We start from the raw sequence: 19,219 nt of genomic DNA, 5'->3' as shown, positions 1-19,219 counted from the left end.
CAACACAATGAAATCAGCGCCCAGGAGCCAAGTTCCAGCTTGCAAAAATCTTTCAGAAAGAAGAAGAATTTGTAGGATTGTCCACTTGTGGCCCAGCAGAGCTGCTCCTCATAAGGAGACCTCCATAATTGAGTTTCTTGTGGCAGATTGCGAGTTGAACAGCTTAGGAATCAAGAGATTATCAGCATGCCTTTAACTACTAAGTAGCCTTTACGGACATATAATTTTACTAATTTATAATCAAAGAGATATTCCGAACAGCAGAGAAGATCAAAGGCTCTCAGGACTCTTGGAGAGTTGTCTTCTTCTGGGAATGAACAAGATTGTGATTCAGGAAGGTTTTAAATGGATAATGGTGACTATCATACGTTTTATATTCTGATGAAAGTGCTTTTGAAAATAGCAAAATTAATTAGAAAGACTGGACATTTGTGGGAATAGAGATTATTTATTAAGGACTGTAGATGACTAGTGGTCGGCACTACCCACTATGGAGGAATGACTAGTGAAATTGACAAATCTTGCTGAGATGGATAAAGTAGCATCCTTCATTAGAGAAAAGATAATATCCACATTTATTGGTGACTGGAAAAGCCTATCAACTTATTGCAGTTTTAGCTTTTTATGTTCCTTTTTTAATTTTTCACTTTATTTCTAATTTCATTCATTGTAGTTTTTATTAGTTCTTAAAACTTTTAATAAAAATATATTAAAAATGAAAACTATTAGAAATTATGGGTTCTGAAATTATATTTCAACTATTTTTTAAAATGTTTGTATATGCATACTTTTTACTACATTAAGGCAAAAAGCCTTGAGGGATGTATTGATGCATTAGTTCAATAACAGATTTAGATTCTTCCAATAAAGGAACATGGTTTTGATTATGCAGTTGAAATTGTCATCTTTACTTTTTTGATACTCCCTCTCCCTTACATGCCATGGATCCTTCCTATCAAAGTCATTCTTAACTGGTATTATTGATAGCCAACTGGTATTATTGATAGCCGTGATAGCTATCACACTTTCCTGATAATATTGCTCCAAGTGTAGTTTTAATACAAGAAGTCCTGTCAAGTAGATGCTAATATGCAAATTTGTTGTTTTCTGCTTTTTTATGTTGTCAGTGTAAAGTTAAAGAGGAAGCTGGAAGAAACAATGTTTTGAACTGTATGTTAGGTGAGAAAGTTAGATGATAGCAAACCATCCCAACTCTGTGGCAATATTTTCCAGAAATTATCCTGGTGCGCCCAACAGTTGAATCATATCCTCATATTTTTTATTTTATTTATTTTGTCAAGTGATTATAAGATAACAGGTATAAGTATAACATAGTTATGAATACATATAAGAAAATTAAAATGAAACAGTAGGACAGGGATGGTAGGCACGTTGGTGCATTTATGCACACCCCCTACAGACCTCTTAGGAAAGGGGTGAGGTCAATAGTAGACAGTCTAAGGTTAAAGTTTTTGGGGTTTGGGGAAGAAACCACAGAGTCAGGTAGAATATTCCAGACATTGACCACTCTGTTGCTGAAGTCGTATTTCCTGCAATCAAGTTTAATGTGGTTTACCTTGAGTTTGTATTTATTGTGTGCTCTTGTATTGTTATGGTTGAAACTGAAGCATTCATTGACAGGTAGGACATTGCAATATATAATTTTATATACTATACTTAGATCGGACCGAAGGTGGCGTAGTTCTAGGTTTTCTAGGTCTAGAATTTCAAGTCTGGTGGCATACGGTATTCTGCAACGAGTAGAGGAGAACTCTTGTGAAATATTTCTGGACTTTCTCAACTGTATTAGTATCAGATACGTAATGCGGGTTCCAGACTGATGAGCTGTATTCAAGTATTGGTCTAGCAAATGTTTTGTATGCTCTAGTTAGTAGTGTGACCAGAGAAAAAGCTACGTAGGATTAGGTTAACAACTCTTAATGCCTTTTTGGCTATGTAGTTACAGTGGGCTCTAGCGCTTAGATCATTAGAGATGAGTACTCCAAGGTCCTTGATCTACTTCTACATTCAAATATATCATGGTTTTATTAAACCCAGTAACAAAAGCTGAAATCTAGGGCTTTTTTAATTTAAAGAAAAATTGCCAAGTTGTGTAAGAAATATTTCAGAATGGATTTGTGTTCTATTTATTTTACATGAGGCCCATAACTCAGAGAAACAAACCTCAAATGGGAAATAGCATGGAGGTATGAAATTCTAGATTAGGCTCAATTTGCCCTAGAAATCAACTATTGTCAACATTTTGCTGTCTGCTTACCTTGGGAAATACAAAACATAATTATCTCAAGAGTTCATATTTATCTTGAATGGGTAAATGTTTAGAAATCTGCAAAAAATCCATTGTGAAATTGACCAAATCTACACCTGCATATTAATACTCAGCCCAATCCTATACAGAACCAGATAGGATTGCTATTATATTTTAAAATATAACCTTTATTTGTGGATAAAATAGTAAACTGATACTTGGAGGTTCATGCTAACAAATCTTGAGGGTAAGTTGTTTGATTTTGATTCTGCAAATGTTGGCTGGTTGGTTAATCATTTTAAGGTTCTGAACCAACAGTGGTAAAATTGAGGTCCAGTGGCCATCTTGAGAATGTATTATAAAGGATTGTATAAAGGAATGTATTAGAAATTTAATATCATCTCGACCTGCCTACCATTGGTATTAATTCCCCAGTTAGCTATGTGTTATCAAGTTTAAAATTTATGGTACTGATGTGGACAAATGCGTGATATCGATCTGCCTTTAGTCACAACTTGTAGCTCTTCCAGGGACAGATCTATAATTTCTTTGATTCATCCATCTTCTTTATTTTCTGTTGTCTTCTCAAACATGCCAGGCATAGTTGATTTTTCTAGTCCTTTATCTATCAGCTTGAATCAAATATCCAAAGTATGTGAATTTCTGCTTGCAGTTCCTACTTCAAGAAAACTGCCAGTTTTCATTTTATATGGAGTTATTCTTGCATTCCATGGTACTCTCAGAAAGTATCTCTACATCGATCATTTGAAAGTGTCTTCTTTCATTCTTTCTTAATACGCAACCTTTCATATCCAGAGGCCACTGGGAAGACAAGGGCTTTAACTGTCTTGTTCTTTGCTGTGACAAAAATATCCTTGTTCTTCATCATCTTTTCTTCAACAAACTTAGGCATCTTTTTCACTTTTTCGCTATTAGGTTCAAGTGAACTTATAATTAGGTAGGCTGGTTGACACTAATAGCATTGGAAATATTATAGCTTAAGTCTGATTCTTCACTTTCTCCTTTTTACTTTCATAATACATTTTTCTAAGTCTTGCTTGCTTTTGGCTTAAACAATAGTGTCATCTACATATCTCTAATGGTATTTGGGACTCTGATATAGATAACAACATTTATCTGCAACATTTCCAAGTCTGCAACCCATATTAGAGTCCCAAATACTCACATATAATAATCATTGTACATTAAATAGAATTGGGATATCCTTTTTTTCATAATCTGTAACCTTGCATTGTACAATGAAGCCAGCTCCACTTCCTTACTGTATTCATTTCTTCCATCTAGTGTATACTTTCTACAGTATTCACTTTCTGACCTTGTGCCTCTCTGCCTTTTTTGACACGATAGTTCATTTGGCTTTATTCTCTTTCCATATTCGGTATTGTTTTTTTCTAAGATCCTAGGCTAAAAAAATTTGGTGTGAGGAATCAGTACAATAAGTCAGTAATTTGTGCATTCCTTTTTATTTCTTTGTTCTTCGGTTCGGTGTAATTTCCAATTATTTCCAGTTTCTAGGCTGGTGTCTTTCCATAATGGTTGACAGAAAGCCTTTTCCTGTGCTCAAAGTGCTCTTTGTCTCAAATAAGCATATTTTTGTCATTATCATTTTGTACTTTAATTTATATAAGAGTTCAGTACAGCCTTTTCACCTTCATTTGCTCTAATAGATCTCTACTATAATTAATATTCATTACTTCAGCTGTACATTTTCTTATGATTTCTCAGATTTTCTTAAAAGTACCTGTTATGTTCCTTTTTCCCTCTGCTTGGTGATATTTTTGATCAAGGTATTTATTCTTCTCCTTTCTTGCTTGGCATTGAAAGTTAGATGTTGATCTTCCTGTTCTCCAGTTTTTTCAGTTTTAAGGAAAGCTATTGTTCTGACAGCTATTATTGTCTTTAAAATTTTGGGATTTCCCCCCCCCCCTTCAGTTTTGCCTATCTCTTCCAATTGTTTGCAAAGGTAAATGTCCTGAATATTTCCTTTCTGGCTGTATGTTCTCCAGGTCAAAGCATCCTGACACCTTTCTTCAGATTTCTAAGTGACACTAATCATTCATCATCATTCAATCCATAGTATATGCCTGGAACTTATTTGAATGGTTCAGCCACGTTCTTACAAATAAGCAACAATAAAAATGGTTTGCTATTTCCTTCTTCTGGAAAGTAAAGATCCTTTGGTTTGATGGGTTGCAGAATTTTCTTCCTGCTCACAGCTCCATACTTTAATTTCACATTTCCCATTTGACCAGGTTGGCAAAACCAATCTTCTCTTCAGCTGAATTTTAAAACTGATGAAGCTCTTTTTTTAAAAAAAAATGCTCACATGATGAAAATGGTATGTTGATAACCCAAGCCATTGTGCCTGTAAATCATCTATTCACATACAGGTAGCACTGAATTTGGAAGAGTGTTTTATTCTTTAAAAATTCAATCCTGGCCATATACCCATAGCAGAATTCTTTAAAGTAGCTACCAAACTTCTGAGTGGCCTCTCAAATAAGATAGGATCTTATTTAGAAGATCCAACCTTCTTTTAAATAATGATTGAACCCATTTTTATAAAATGGTTTGTTTGGTAAAAGGTTGTAATTTGGCTATAAACAAATATGATAAGGGAATAAGGTTTGTAGGGTCAAGCTGAAATGCTTTAAACTGCATAGGGGAAATTCTTCAGCTGCTGTGTAATAACACAGCAACAAGAAAAGCAAACTAATATCAATAGGAAATACTCATCATGTGTTAAAAATATATACATTTTACTTCAGTAACAGCAAATGCTAATGTTTGCACAAAAATGAAATTGAAAAAAAAATCATTACGATGGGCCACTCCTTTTTTTTAAAAAAATATCAGATTAGTTATGACTGAGGTGGTTTTAATCCAGGTGAACAGTCCTTTTTCCAGTTTTTCAAAGAAGGAAAAGTAATTTGAGCGCGAGTACATCCTTAGCTAACTGGGACCAATCTTGAAATGTTCAGAAGTTCTGATTAATGGTGACCATCAGTGATTAGAAAGCTGGAGCACAGACTGGAAGGAGGCAATGAGAAAACACTTGGTTGTCAAGAGAACTGTACAGACATAGAAGTCAAATTTAACTTGAAGGAGATTTTCAATACCCCAATTCAGATTTATAATAACATATTACAGTACAATCCATCTCTTGTGTATTATACTCGGCTAAGCGTTACAGTCAGTGTTGGATGTATATTTTGTGTATATTCGTAGATATTGTACTCTCAAATTGCAAATGGAGACGTGGTTAGTCTATTTTTCTTATCTTCATTTTTAAGTGCTTTGGTTTTATTGTATTGCGAACAGTTGCTTGGATGCATCCACAGTTTCGTTGTACTTGTACAATGACAATAAAGTTCTTCTAATTCTAATTTTATCTTTTTGCTATAAAACAATACTAGCAAAAAAAATTGAATCAAGTGAGTGGGAAACATGCACATATTTTGCAAGTAATCAATTCATTGGTTGATTCTTTTTCTAAATTCTTATTTAGAAGAAAGGAAAACAAATTGTGTGTGTGTGTGTGTTTGGTTTCTGTGTTTTTAAGGATAAGTATTCTCCATGCCACCTAGCAATTCTGGCAATTCTTTCAGTTTAATTCTCCCAGAAGTCAACAAGATATCATGTCTGGATTCAGATCTTTTCATTTAAAGCTGGCCTCTTATTAGATTAAGAACTCCCTGGTATTAAAACTTGCATATCTTCTATCTAAAGCAAATGAAATATTTCACTGCAATGTTGGTGCTGTTGTTTTTGAAAGCACATTAAAGGCTGCATGTGTGAGCTAAGTAGCTGATTTTTATCACGAAGCTGCAATCTTTGTTATGTGTCACATCTCACAGGGGTGCTTGTATGATCTAGTGTACCAATCATGGGTGAAATGCCTAGGTTACAGTGGCTGGCTGTAAGAAGCTTGCTTGATTGTGCCGTCTTGCCAGTTCCCGTAGGTGTCATCAGGTGAACAGGCAATTACTGGGAAACAAGTCAGAATACAGGATAGCAGCTCACAGAGAAGAGTGACAAGAAAATAGCTATCAAAGCCGAATTAGCATATGGGGTGGGGGTGGGGGTTTCTCATATACTTCATACTAAAATGCTGGCTCTCAAGATTCCCTCCCCCCCAATTATTAAATTGAATCTATAATAGCTATTTGTATATAGGGGAAAGTTTTCCTCAAATCAGCTAAAGACTTTTAAAGCATCTTGACATTCAAAGTGCGGTGGGAAAATTTTTGAGCATAAATGTATGCCTGCAGGCTCACTGAATGGGAAAACGGAATGTGCCCAGATTTTTGGCCAAGATTATGTCTCGCCTGAATGGTAAAGGGCAGGAGACTACGTATTGTTTATATTGTACTTTTGCTAATAAAAGAATGACACCAGGGTGTGATACGTTGAAAGAATTTTAAGGGCTTAATTTTTCCACCTTGAGTCTTTCATCTGCTGTTTTACAAGCATAAATTCTGAAAAGTTTGTAACATTCAGACTTCTTTGACCATCCACCAAGTAGGCTTAAGCTATGAAGCAAACTCTCCAGTATCGTATCTTGTCTAGAATTAAGAAGAAGATTAATGTATTTGAAATATTAACTAAAAGGCATACCAGTAAAACCCATTGAGGCACCGTCTTTTGATTGCTGACGTAGCCCATCATCATCCCGGAAGTCTATATAGACGAGGTCTATGGCCTGCAAGCCAAAAGCCTTTGCTGTGACAATAATTTTTTGCCGTGCATAAAGAATATCATGAGTGTCTTTACTACTTGTTGATCCTGAAATGAAAGACCACATTGCGGATAAAAATTTAATTCTCATATTATAAATGTTTGTAACAGAGCTTTGGTTAAGAATAAATTTGTTTTTGATTTGCAAAAGAAAGACAGTAAGAGATCGTTATGTGATCACAATTTTTAAGAAATGGTATTCAACTCACAGACACCTGGCTTTCTGCAAAAGCCTATTATTTCTTACTACGTCTCTTTTTAATAATTTTCATTTTTGCTTCATTTTTGCTTTTCATTTTTATTTGTTAAAAAGGCCCACTACAGTTATGGATATAATAAAACATACACAAACTTTAAGAAAATATCCTTAAATATTGCTGAACTCGTTTAATCAGAGTAGTGCCACAAAATGCATCTATAATTGCTCTTTTGGTATCACAAGGAAACTTTTTGGTTATATATATTACACTTATGCAAGTATACTAATTTCTCATATAATTTATTCAAATTTAAATTTTTAACTTTTAAAACATTAAACGTTAATGTTTATATTTAATACCTTAAGTGGAATATTTGAGATTTGTTTTGAAGCATTCACAAGAGACCTACTGAAGATCTTATTATTCATCATTATATATTGAGTTCCTTTCCTTTGGAAAGGCTGATTTTAAACTACATTCTGCTCAGAGGTTGGGTCTACATGTCAGACTAGAATGTGACTGTGTAGTTTGTGGCTTAGTGTGTGTGGAAAGTACCTAACATGATAAGTTTATAACTCAGTATGGATCTAGGAAATTGAGTTAATTCCTCAAGCTATAGTCAATTAAATATAAAATCCTGCATTGTGGGGACATAATCCACGAGTTCTTATTAGGCAATACAGTTCACAGGCACCTGCCATAAGTGAATAATAAAAAGAAAAGCTGCTGACCTTGTTTACTTTTTGAAAAATGATAAACAGCATCTGAAGATACAGAGGCAATAAAAATAAATTATTTGCCCAGGGCATTTTTTAAAAATCTGGTACCCTCCTTATGTCTTGGTCTACAACTCTTGTATCCCCAGGCAGCAAGCACATATGTTAAGATGTGTGCAATAAAACAGACATGCAAATAATGACAGATTGCTAAAATATTAAGAATAGTTTATAGTTCATACACCAAAATATTACATCATACACTAACATTACTTCAAGATTTTTTAAAAATGTTAAATTTGCATATAAAGAGATGGTTTCCTTATTAACTTCTCCCATAAAATCTTGTATTATTTTTTATGAGCCAGTAAACAGAATTTCCTATTATTTTTTTTTGCAAAAATTACAAAATGGTTAGTTAATTCTAGTACTCTTTAGCCTATAAAGATAATCTAAATGTTTATCATAGAATTACATTCAGATATAGTCAAATATATTTACTGTTGATTTCAGTAGGTTTATGATAACATTGAATAGAGTATTATAACTACTACTGAATTAACATATTCTTTAAAAAAGGAAATACCTATACTGGCACGAAAATCCTCGCCTCCAAATACCACAGCATCTAAATGAAGGCCAACCTGTGGTTCTCTTCTCAGAGTTTCTTCACAAACAGCCTTTAGGTGCAACACAAATATTAATATAAGAAGCAGCATTTCAAAAATTAGTTTTGCAATAAAAATATACTTTTTACTATATTCCTTATTCTAAAATAATAACAAATGATAGCCACACACCAATTAAAAAATACATACATTTCTGGATGCAAAAACATAGTATAATTAAAATTAAAATGCAGAATATAATATTTCCTTACTGGTTTTTCTGATAAAGTTTTCCAATGAGGCAACTACTTTGGGATTTAATAAAGCAATAAAAAATAAAAAATCACTACACAGTGTTTACAGTATGGAACTTTTTAAAAGATTCCAAAATATTTAGTACTGCAAAGAAACACAGCTGAAGCATATTTGGTTTAATACATTACAGATGGAGATTGCAACTACTCACAATTTAATAGGCAGCATATGGTATGTTATCAACTGATGCTCTTTGGATATCTTCAAATTAATATGATTACAGGAGATATAAAATGCAACAAGTAGCATAGCAAATCATTTGAAAAGCAAATGATACCTTGGGGATTTTCTAAATGCAACAATCCCAGTATCATTGCAAGCTTTGAATAATAAAATATTTATTTATTTAGAAATATAATTTGGTAGACAGCAATAATGCAATGCTGGCAAGAGTCTTCTTGTGAATAACCAGTACTAAAATAAGTTCAGATGCTTGTATTTATTATTTTAAACAATACTCATAAGCAGATATGCTACTTTATTCTCAACAACTCCTAGGAAATCATAGTTGATGTTTTTCAGGGCAGAATTTAATCTTTCTTTTTCTTTGGGTTTCATTTTTGAGGAAAGGCATAATTAAAAGAGAGGAGGAAGTACTTTAACTTTTTGCATTAAGATGTAAAATTAGTATTTCTTTCACCTATATTGAAAAAGAAATATCTGAAACTGGGATTTATATTATTAACACACCAGCCACAAGGGCCTCCCAGCAGCTCCTTCGAATAATACCAAACTTTTACAAGAAATCTTGGCTTGACTGGGCTGCACTCAATTTCAGCATTAATATCTTTCTTCCATAGAAAACTGTGGGCCGGATGCCAAAAATAGGCTATCTGCATGCATTCATCACTACTGACATGGGGGAGGAGGTAGAAAATGAATTTCTGGGGCCAAGGAGAGAAAGAGATTGTACACATGGTAATGTCATGCAGATATTTCAGCCTGGAAATTCTCATGAATTTTTTTTTAAACTCTTAGGGCCGGCTGAGCATGTACATTAAAAAAAAAAATCAAGAAAGAATATTGGAGAAAAAAATCTTTAATATTCTTTCAACTTCATTTTAAAATTCTTTTAAAGTATTTAATATAATGCCTAAAATTCAAAGGCAAATGAGAGAAAATAAATCATGATAGTTTTGGAATATTTAGAAACATTCTTAGCTATTTGGGGCTATTTTTGAGACTTGCGTTCTTTTATTCGGTGCATTAATACTGACTAGCTTAAAGTAATTACAGCAGTACAGAAGAAAGCAGTTATGTCAGATGCATCTATGTCATGTAAAGCTGAATAATTAGGGCTAATGAATGGATTTATATAAAATATGAAAGCAATATAATTTAAAAACATAATAGTTGGCTTCTTTCCCATTCCTTGTTATGGTGGTGTTATTTATTTAATGGAACGTATAATCTATAAGCCTACGAGTTTATTCAGGCATGCTAAATTAAACAGATCTTTCTTACCTTAAAATTGAGCAAACCCATTGCAGTTTCCACAAAAGGAATGAAATTGATCGGCTCTACGAGTGTTCGGCCTTGTAAGTGCCACGCACATTTCTCTATAAACTAGGAACATTACAGAGAGGACCTATTAGGGCCTGGGATTTTTAAAACCTCTACAAAAATGGCCTGAAATTTCTTTGCACAAAATTGCAGACCAACCAAGCAGACAATCTAGAGCCCAGACTGCCAGTCCAACTCTCTGCCCCTGTGTTTTCAGTCTGTTATTATAGGCCTATCTTGAAGAATGCTGGCACTACTCTTATGTTTTCAGCAGTACAGGTTTAACTGCATACATATTTGCCTAACACCTATCATCACTCTGCCTTTGTTAAATGCAAATAAGCAGAACTGTAAAACAAGGAAGGAGTGATATACCTGACATTCTGTTTTCTTTCATGTCTGACACTGACATGTGCCTGTATATTTTTTCCAGCCTTCCAAAGTGGCATCCACATTATTCATCACGGCCCTGTTACCCTTTGTCCTGGAGGCCTTTTCTTCATAATTTTTAGCTTACCTAGGAAGGGCCTTAAAAAGGAAGTTTAATTCTTTGAAGACCAAAGCTTTCAGATTTTTTCCATGAGAGCAGTTCACAGCTAGCTCTGAGCTGCGGGTGGGGTACCCCTGATTCCCAAATCTATCATCTGGGAACATACAAAAGCTCTTGTACAGATTTCTTTTTTCTCTTTTTCCCTTTTCAAAAGAGAAGGTGGGGGAGAAACTACCGCAGTATATTGTAAATCTATTATGTCTGTCCAGATCTAGCAATGTGTGGGGAGATAAATATATCACAGGTATGCTAAGTAAATTTTAGTCAATAAAGACAAGAAGGGGGAAAATCTTGCATCATTTTTATATTTAAGGAATATTTAACCATTAATGGCTATCAAAGGGAAAGGGAATTTTAATCATCTCTCCATTCAGTCTCAGTTGGGTAAATCATATCTAAGAGATTTGCATAAATATAAACCATCAAAGACTTTTCATCTTCAAAGGGGGTTTCAAGTCCCTGTAAGCTTTGTACTGTAATCATCACAGGTCACAACCCTGCAGGAATAAGGCTGCTATGGCAACATAAAAAAACTAATGCTTAAGGCTTAGCATAATATTCTGACTAATATAAAGGAAACTCATTTTGAAACCTGGCAGCCTATTTACCAGAAACTGGATTAGAGGTGTTATTTCCCCTTTTAGCGCTCCCCCCCCCCAATTTCACCCCTCCCCAAAGCAAAAGGAAAATAGAACCACAGCATCTTGAAAAGGGTTCTAAGCACTTGGCAGTAACTTTACATTAGGTCAAAATAAATCAAAACATTTTTTCTGTATATTCTCCGTCCTTCCCTCTTTTTCACGCACAGTCATCATTGTCACCACTGCCGCTGCTTTTCCGATCTTTTCAAAAAACTAGTAAACCCCAGAATGTAAGGAATTAAGGCGAGAAAGTCAAGAAAAGGAAGTAAGGGCCAATAGCCTGATTTCCAATTAAATGGACACAGATCCAAAATCCGATGGTAGACAGTGTGATAATCAAACAAAGCTGTTCACTAATGATTTCACAGGCATGAATTAGTTAATACTAAAAATCTAAATTTTACATGGGACCTTCTTTCTTAAGTTAAATGGTTAAAAAAAATGGAAGCTCCTCCCTTCCCCCAGAGCTACTTCTATGTATCTGCTGAAATCTTTATGTCTTGCATTTTGGGACCATCAGGTAAAGTTTGGATCTAATAATGTTTCTTTTTCCTCTTTTAATTATTTTTGTCTTCCTCCTTCCTTCCCTTCCCCCCCCCCCTTTTAAGTACTATTAGCACCAAATACAAAAGGCAACTAGTAGAGAAGTTTCAATTAATTTTTTTCAAAAGGAGACAATTAAATGTTTCCGGCTTGGTAAAGTGTTCATTTCAGTGAGAGGGCTGGAAAAAAGGAAAGGGGGGAGGCAGAAAACAAAGATTGGGGAGGGGATGAAGGCACAGGCTTTAGCCATTCTTTCAATTCCAGTGCACACCCGATAGTGTGTTGGGAAGAATGCCCACTGTTCAGGATTTGTGGGCGGATTGTCCCACAACAAAAGAGCCAGAGTTAGGCTTGTTATAGTCCAATAAGCCATGCCAGTCAAACAAGTACCCATCTGAAGGACAAAGAGAGAGCAAGAGATTCTCACACAAAAGGGAACAAGTAAGCCCGTCTTTTAGTTGTGCATCAGTCTCCAGGTTTTAGGCTTCGCATAAATCAAAATGAAGGACAAAAATAAACAGCCAAAAGCTTTCCATAGCAATAGCCGTTTTAAAAGCAAAGTAAGAGGAGAGCATCTAGGAAAGGGTAGGGGAAGGAAAGACGGGCTCTGCTTCCAGGAAAAATCAAGGCTGAGGGAAACTAGAGTCTAGTCCTCTCACACCCGGTGAATATTTATTGAATTGTTCTAAAACCTTGGATAGGGTGCAAATATGAATATGCACAGCCAGTTCTCAATTGCATTAGTCTGCTGTTTGCTCAATCAGCAAAAGGCCTTTAGATTTTGCTGTCTTTTTACATATACTTTTTATATATCTACAAAATATACTTTTTGTGTATTTATATGTACAGTATACATTTTATATAATACACACACACACAATGTAAAGAAAATAAATGAACAGAAAAAGAAATAAAAGAGAAAGCTAAAATTGCAAGAAAGGAAAAAAGTTAAAGAAAAATAAAAAAGAGACAAAATAGAATTAGTTTCCAATCTTCTTTATAGCAGTTGTTAAATACAATTATAAAAGTAGATCTTGCTGTCTGAAAGAGCCACTGAATGTGATAAAATACTCAAATGATTCCTTGTGAGTATGTTTGAGCATACTGGACATTAAGTTTTCTGAATGTTGGAATGTTTTCTTTCACTGATAGTCAATTAAGAAGTAGACTCTATTACTGATAATACTGTCCTGACTTGCTGACTGGCAAGAATTATAAAGAACCTATGGCCACTTAATACTAGTAGGTGTAGACTAGATGAGGACACCTGTTTGAATTTCAGAATCTATTTATCCCCATATTTTTCCTTTATGGATTTTATATTTAATGTGGGCTCATCTTCATCCCTACGCAGGGCTCAGAAAACAAAGTAAAATGAAGCTTGATTGATTTCAATAATATGCTCAAGAAATAATATGGTAAAATGAAATGAAAATTCCTCTTCAATAGTCAACACAATTATAGCATAATTAGGCCCGTTTCAGCATTTTCTTATGCAATTTGACAGACTATTTACATCTCCAGTTTCTATTGGCTGAAAAGTTAATCATGAAAAATAAACACACCTGCCAGCAATTTAAAAGGAAGACATAGGGGGCTGGACAGGAAATAATATCTTTCCTAATTAAAAACACTAGTTAAAAGTTTCCTGTTTGTTCTTTGGGCTGCCCTTGGGAGTGACCTTTCCTTCTATCTCCACCATAACTTTTTCACATGTTGGTAAAATGCTTCCTCCATCCACCAATATGTTCTAACATGGAGAATAAATTCTATATCATGGCTGTTAGTATCATGAACAGGAGCACTGATTCTTAACAGATTTGTTTCATTTTACTTAGTCCAAACTGAATCATAATATATCAATGTTGCATTTTTAAATCTAACTCCTTTTATCCACACATAATGTAACTGCAGTTACAAACTATTCTCTTTGTTCTGTGGGTCTTGAAAATAGAGTTTTAAATGTATTCATGTGATTTGTTCTCCCCTGCTAAGAAAGTCTACTATGTTCAATGTCTCAGAACTGCATAGGACAACCATCACAATTCTCAAATCTGATTTAGTGTTTGCTTAAGAGAAGATAAATTACTTTTTGATATTCCAAAACAAAACAGATAAATTATACCGTAGATGAACTGAATCAACTACTAACAGCAGAAGTATTTCATATTTGCTTTATATCATTTTGTTTTTCCCTTCTGAAATTGGACGCAAGTCTTTATCTGAGATAATGGCAGATAAAACTCACCCATTTTATTTCTTCTACGTTGTCAATCTTCGGGAGCATTAGGCTAGTAGGAAGAATCTTGGATTTCAAAATGACCTTCATATCTTCTTCTGCAAGACCACTAGACACTGAATTGATCCTAACACATTTCTCTGTCTGACCAAAGTCGAAGTTCTCAAGGGCTTCCACAGTTTTTATTCTAGCTTCTGCCTAATTTTTTATTTTTTTTGGAAAAAGATAAAGAGAAATCAAATGCATTGTTTTACTGAGAACTTAAGTTTGAAAAAAATCAAGTTTAATTAAGTGAACAATGGAGAAATTCACCTGCATTACAGATCATGATATAGTAAGATTGGACTAGATCACATAGTTGTAAGGCTATCCATGGGCCGTGGTCAAAAAAGTCAAGATGATGAAATTCTATTTTTTTTTTCATGTGCATTATATATGTTATCTTGATCTTTTTGACCATACATTGTGGACACACCTGCTCAGGTGCTATTCTTTTTTAAATAAAAGCAATTAGGCTTACCATAATTTAATGTGTTTCATCAACCATTCATGAGTCATAGCAGAGCACTTTAATTTGAACAAGTTGAACAGGCTTGGATCTAATTGGCACTTGGATGGGACAATCCCATTGAAGAATCCTAAGGTTATATATATATATTTTCTTCCTAGCATTTTCTCACAAGTGCAGGCTCCACTTTTTAAGGATCCATTTGGTTGCAGCAGGAATTGATTGATCAGGCTTGTCACCCAAGCGTGAAGTCATGGGCTGAGAGAGAGAGTGACTTTCATGCCTATAGCGAGACTAGAATTCACAGTCTCCAGGTTTCTATCTTGGTTCCTTAATCACCAGATCAAACTGCTCTCTAGACTAAAGCTATACACTAAGGTGGAAAATAACTCCTTTCCCCCTCCCCCCAAAAAGTTAGAATCTAGAATCTTTGTTTTTATGATACTTTAAATGTGATTTTTATATTTGTCGTATCTGTGTATTGTTAATATGTAGTTTTATTGCTTGTGGAGTACTGCCCAGAGTCATCTATCAAGAGATGGGAAGCCATATAAATTTAACAAATACATAAATAAAATAAATAGATGGCTATTTCCATAGTGTTATCATAAAAAATTAAATAGATAGATAGATAGATTGATAGATAGACAGACAGACAGACAGACAGACAGACAGACAGATAGCACAGAGGTCAAAATCATCTTGAAAGAGACTTTCTTTTTTATAAAGGGATCGTGATGCTTACTGATCTAATAAAAAATATGATTGGCTCATACATGATTGATCTTCATTATTCATTAACCTTGGCCAAGTACTGGTGGGAAATGTAATTCAAGGACAGAGGAACTAACTTGGTCCATTAGCTAATATACAATCCTAATAACTGAATATCAATCATGAAAAGATTAATCATGTTTATAGTTAAAACAAAATTTCTCACATTATACTATGTTAGATAACACTAAAATATATTATTCAGAGCCAGTTTGGTGTAGTGGTTCAAACTTGGCAAGTTTAAGACTTGTGGACTTCAACTCCCAGAATTCTTGAGCTAACATGACTGGGAGTTGAAGTCCACAAGTCTTAAAGCTGTTAAGTTTGAAGAAGCCTAGGTTAAGGCACCAGGCTAGAAAAACAAGAGATCAAAGTTATAGTCCTGCCTCAGTCACTAAGCCAGCTGGTATTACAAGGCACTAAGTCTCATTGGCGAGATGGGTGGCATGAAAAATTAATTAATTAATTATTGGAGTTATAGGATCAGTAAATTGTCATGTGTTTTACTAGTATCTAGGGCAAAACAATTTAAAAATACAGCATAAAATATTAAGGTTGAAACAAGACTTCAACCCAGCCTTGGAAATAGAGACAGAAAAGATTTAAAAATGTGTTCTGCATTAAAAAGTCTGAGAAAACAGTAGTTTACAGTTGTCAGAACTGATCAGGATGAGATTCACAAGACTGGTGTAAAGCAGCTGTTACCACGCACTGATTTATGAGAGCAAATATTGGCACAAATGTAAGTTCAGAGAGAAGAAAGCAATGCCCCTCGTCAGAAAGTGTGAAAAAGGAAGAAGTTTATTGACTCTACCAACAATCATCTGTTGAGGTTTACCATCTATTTTATCTGTGTTACTTCAATATGCCTCAGGTGGGGAGATTTCTAAGCACTTTCTTAGTGAATTAGGAGCACTTTTTTGTGGTTTCCTGGGACTGGGAGATTTTCTTTCAAACTTCCACTGGGGTCTCCTTTGAATAGTATCCTCACTCTCCCAGCACAATGAAATGTGGAACATAATGAATTCATGCAAAATTATTATGAGATGGTGTATTTTTCCTTCTTGAATTGAAAAATTTATTGTACTTTAAGGCAGGGCTCTCCAACCTTGGAAATTTTGAGCCTGGCGGACTTCAATTCCCAGAATTCCAGTTGCCAAGGTTGGAGACCCCTGCTTTAAGGAACAGTAAAATAGATCATTGTTTCTTTAAAAAAAAACAGTACAACAGCTTTCAGGACACCTATCCACTTTTTAAAATTTTGGAGGATTTTGTTTGTGTAGGTTACATTTATCAACATTTAGCATATTAATTAAAATTGACATATGCAAATTTTATTTATTTATACTATCGCAAAAATAACAATATTAAATCGATTAAATGTTAACATTTTTTATTTAAAAAAAGACTATTTTTAACAAAAAAATAATAATGAGAAGAGAGCCATTATTTTACTTTTTTGCAAACTGAAATATTTGATTTTGTAGACCACTTGGAGCAGAGTTCCCCAACGTTTCCAATTTTGCAGACTGGCAGGGGTTGGAGGGGAAGAGAAGGTTCCACGTGAGCAACTGGCAAACACATGCGCACACAACTCCATTGGGGTGAGCAGCATGCATGAGCCCCTGCCGCTCCCACAAATGGAGCACGCACATGCACTCGCTTGTTGTTTGTGCAAGTGAGGACGTGCGCATGCACCTGCAATTGCCAGCCGTTTCTGCAGCCCGGCTGCAATTGCTTCACGGCCCACTAGTGGGCTGTGACCCATACGTTGGAGACCCCTGGCTTAGAGGATCTAGAGAAACCCCCAAAGAGCCTTGGATGACTCTTCAATAAACACTGCAAAAGATCATTCTGCTCATGCCATCTAGTGCTAGATTTCAACAGCTTCAAGCAGGTGATACTCTACTTTGCAATATAAACACAATTGATTCACAAATGAAGCATTAGTCCCCCCACAAGAAGCCAAATTGCAGGACTTAACAGACACAGGCAAAATATTTTCTCCAGGGGCCTCTGCCAATATGGATCTCCTGCTCCCAGAGAAACAATACAAGCATTTGATGGGCTTCTCCAGTGTTCTGATGCAGTGTTGTCCACTTGCGATGGATAAAAGAAGTCAAGATAGCAAAGGTGATGAACTTTTTTTAAAAAAGGGATACCATTTTGCATACTTACCTCCACTCTCCTACTCGCCATAAAAGCCCCAGTTCTGAAAGGGTTTTGGAGAAGGTGGAAGAAAAGGTGGAAAACAGCCTGAATGAGCTGTTCTCCTTTTGTGTCTGCCTGCCTGTATCATTCATCAAAGGTAGCTTTTAAGTTTGGAAGTATCTGACTACATAAGCAATTAAATGCTGCTGAACTACCTTGTCTTCTATGTGGAAATAATTACTTTTATAAAGAAGCATGATCTAGTCGTGAACCCTGTCCACCCACCAGAAATCACAAGTGACAAAGCTTGGACACAGATTAACCACTTCACTGAGAACCTGTCCATCAGTCTGTTGCTGTTGGTAATCTTCAAATATGTCCCTTTTCTATAACGCAACTCAAAATAACCAACCAGCAATGAAATTACTGTTCTTCACTATAGTTCAACAGAAAAATGTGTTACTGTGAGAGATTTTATGCTCATGCCATCTGTTGGGTGCAGGATAGAAATTTCATCGAACCATTGCATTCTAGCATTGTCCGTTTTAAAGGAAATACGATTCCTTGGCAGCACCAAGTCACACTGTTACTTTATTATATTTTCTTATTAGGCTTCAATCAAAAATTGTGAAGGAATGCACATTTGGTACTTTTAGAAGCTGTCGTCATTTTCAGCATCCATTTATTCTATTTTATTATTTTTAGATCCTCAATCTCAAGTTTTCATCATTAACAGCAATAAGGGCACTGAGTTTTAATAGTTTTAACTTCCCACGCATAATCCGTGTGTATGGGTCATTCATATGAAATGAGCTAGAGAAAAACCATGGAATAGTTTTCTTCTCTTTATTTAAATAATTATAGAGTTTCTTTTTTGGCTCCAGCTAAAAATGGAGGAGGAATAAAGAAGCGTTCCTGCCATTCCTACCATTTCAATTAGTGGAAAGTTTTGGGTCCTTAATTTGAAAAAAAGTAACTTCTGTCTTTTCACAATTTCAGTGACACAGCTATCTGCCTAATTTTCTGGCAACAATACTTTGCCTCTAGTTTTGGTATTACCTGGAGGAATCCCATCCAAATATTTAATAAGGCTTAAACCTACATATAAACAGGTAAAGCCAGCTGGGTGTTACCATATGTGGAGACCAACATGTACTATATACAAACACAGTGTTTTATTCAATATCTGTTTTCTACTATCATACAACCAAACATTTACGTTTATGTATTTGATTTCTATCTTCCCTCTAAGATCACAGAGTGAATCGCATGAGAGTTTCTCTTCATTGTATCCTCAAAGCAGTAACCAGGGAGATAGGCAGGGAGATTGGAAGGAGTATAACTGGACCAAAATCCCAAGTGAAATTTTTTGCAGTAGAGTCTGAATGTTTTATTTGTATCTCATTATTTTATGTTGCTGAATTGCATTGACATGTGTGTCCCT

General features: G+C 34.9%; 1 protein-coding gene across 1 annotated transcript in view; it reads right to left on the bottom strand.

Moving 5' to 3' along the window:
- Positions 1-19,219, bottom strand: part of CLYBL (citramalyl-CoA lyase) — a 177,078-nt gene that overhangs the window by 13,234 nt on the left and 144,625 nt on the right. Inside the window, exons 3-6 of the mRNA XM_087937917.1 lie at positions 14,352-14,540; positions 10,331-10,432; positions 8,530-8,623; positions 6,908-7,075 (exon numbers count right to left, since the gene is read on the bottom strand). Of these exons, the coding sequence (XP_087794043.1) occupies positions 6,908-7,075; positions 8,530-8,623; positions 10,331-10,432; positions 14,352-14,540 (553 nt within the window). The remainder of the gene's footprint in view (positions 1-6,907; positions 7,076-8,529; positions 8,624-10,330; positions 10,433-14,351; positions 14,541-19,219) is intronic.

Source organism: Pseudonaja textilis, chromosome 8 (assembly GCF_049901715.1).
Source record: "Pseudonaja textilis isolate UNSWEBS1 chromosome 8, rPseTex1.2, whole genome shotgun sequence".
Taxonomy (NCBI): Eukaryota; Metazoa; Chordata; class Lepidosauria; order Squamata; family Elapidae; genus Pseudonaja; species Pseudonaja textilis.
This window is presented reverse-complemented; position numbering and strand designations above follow the sequence as displayed.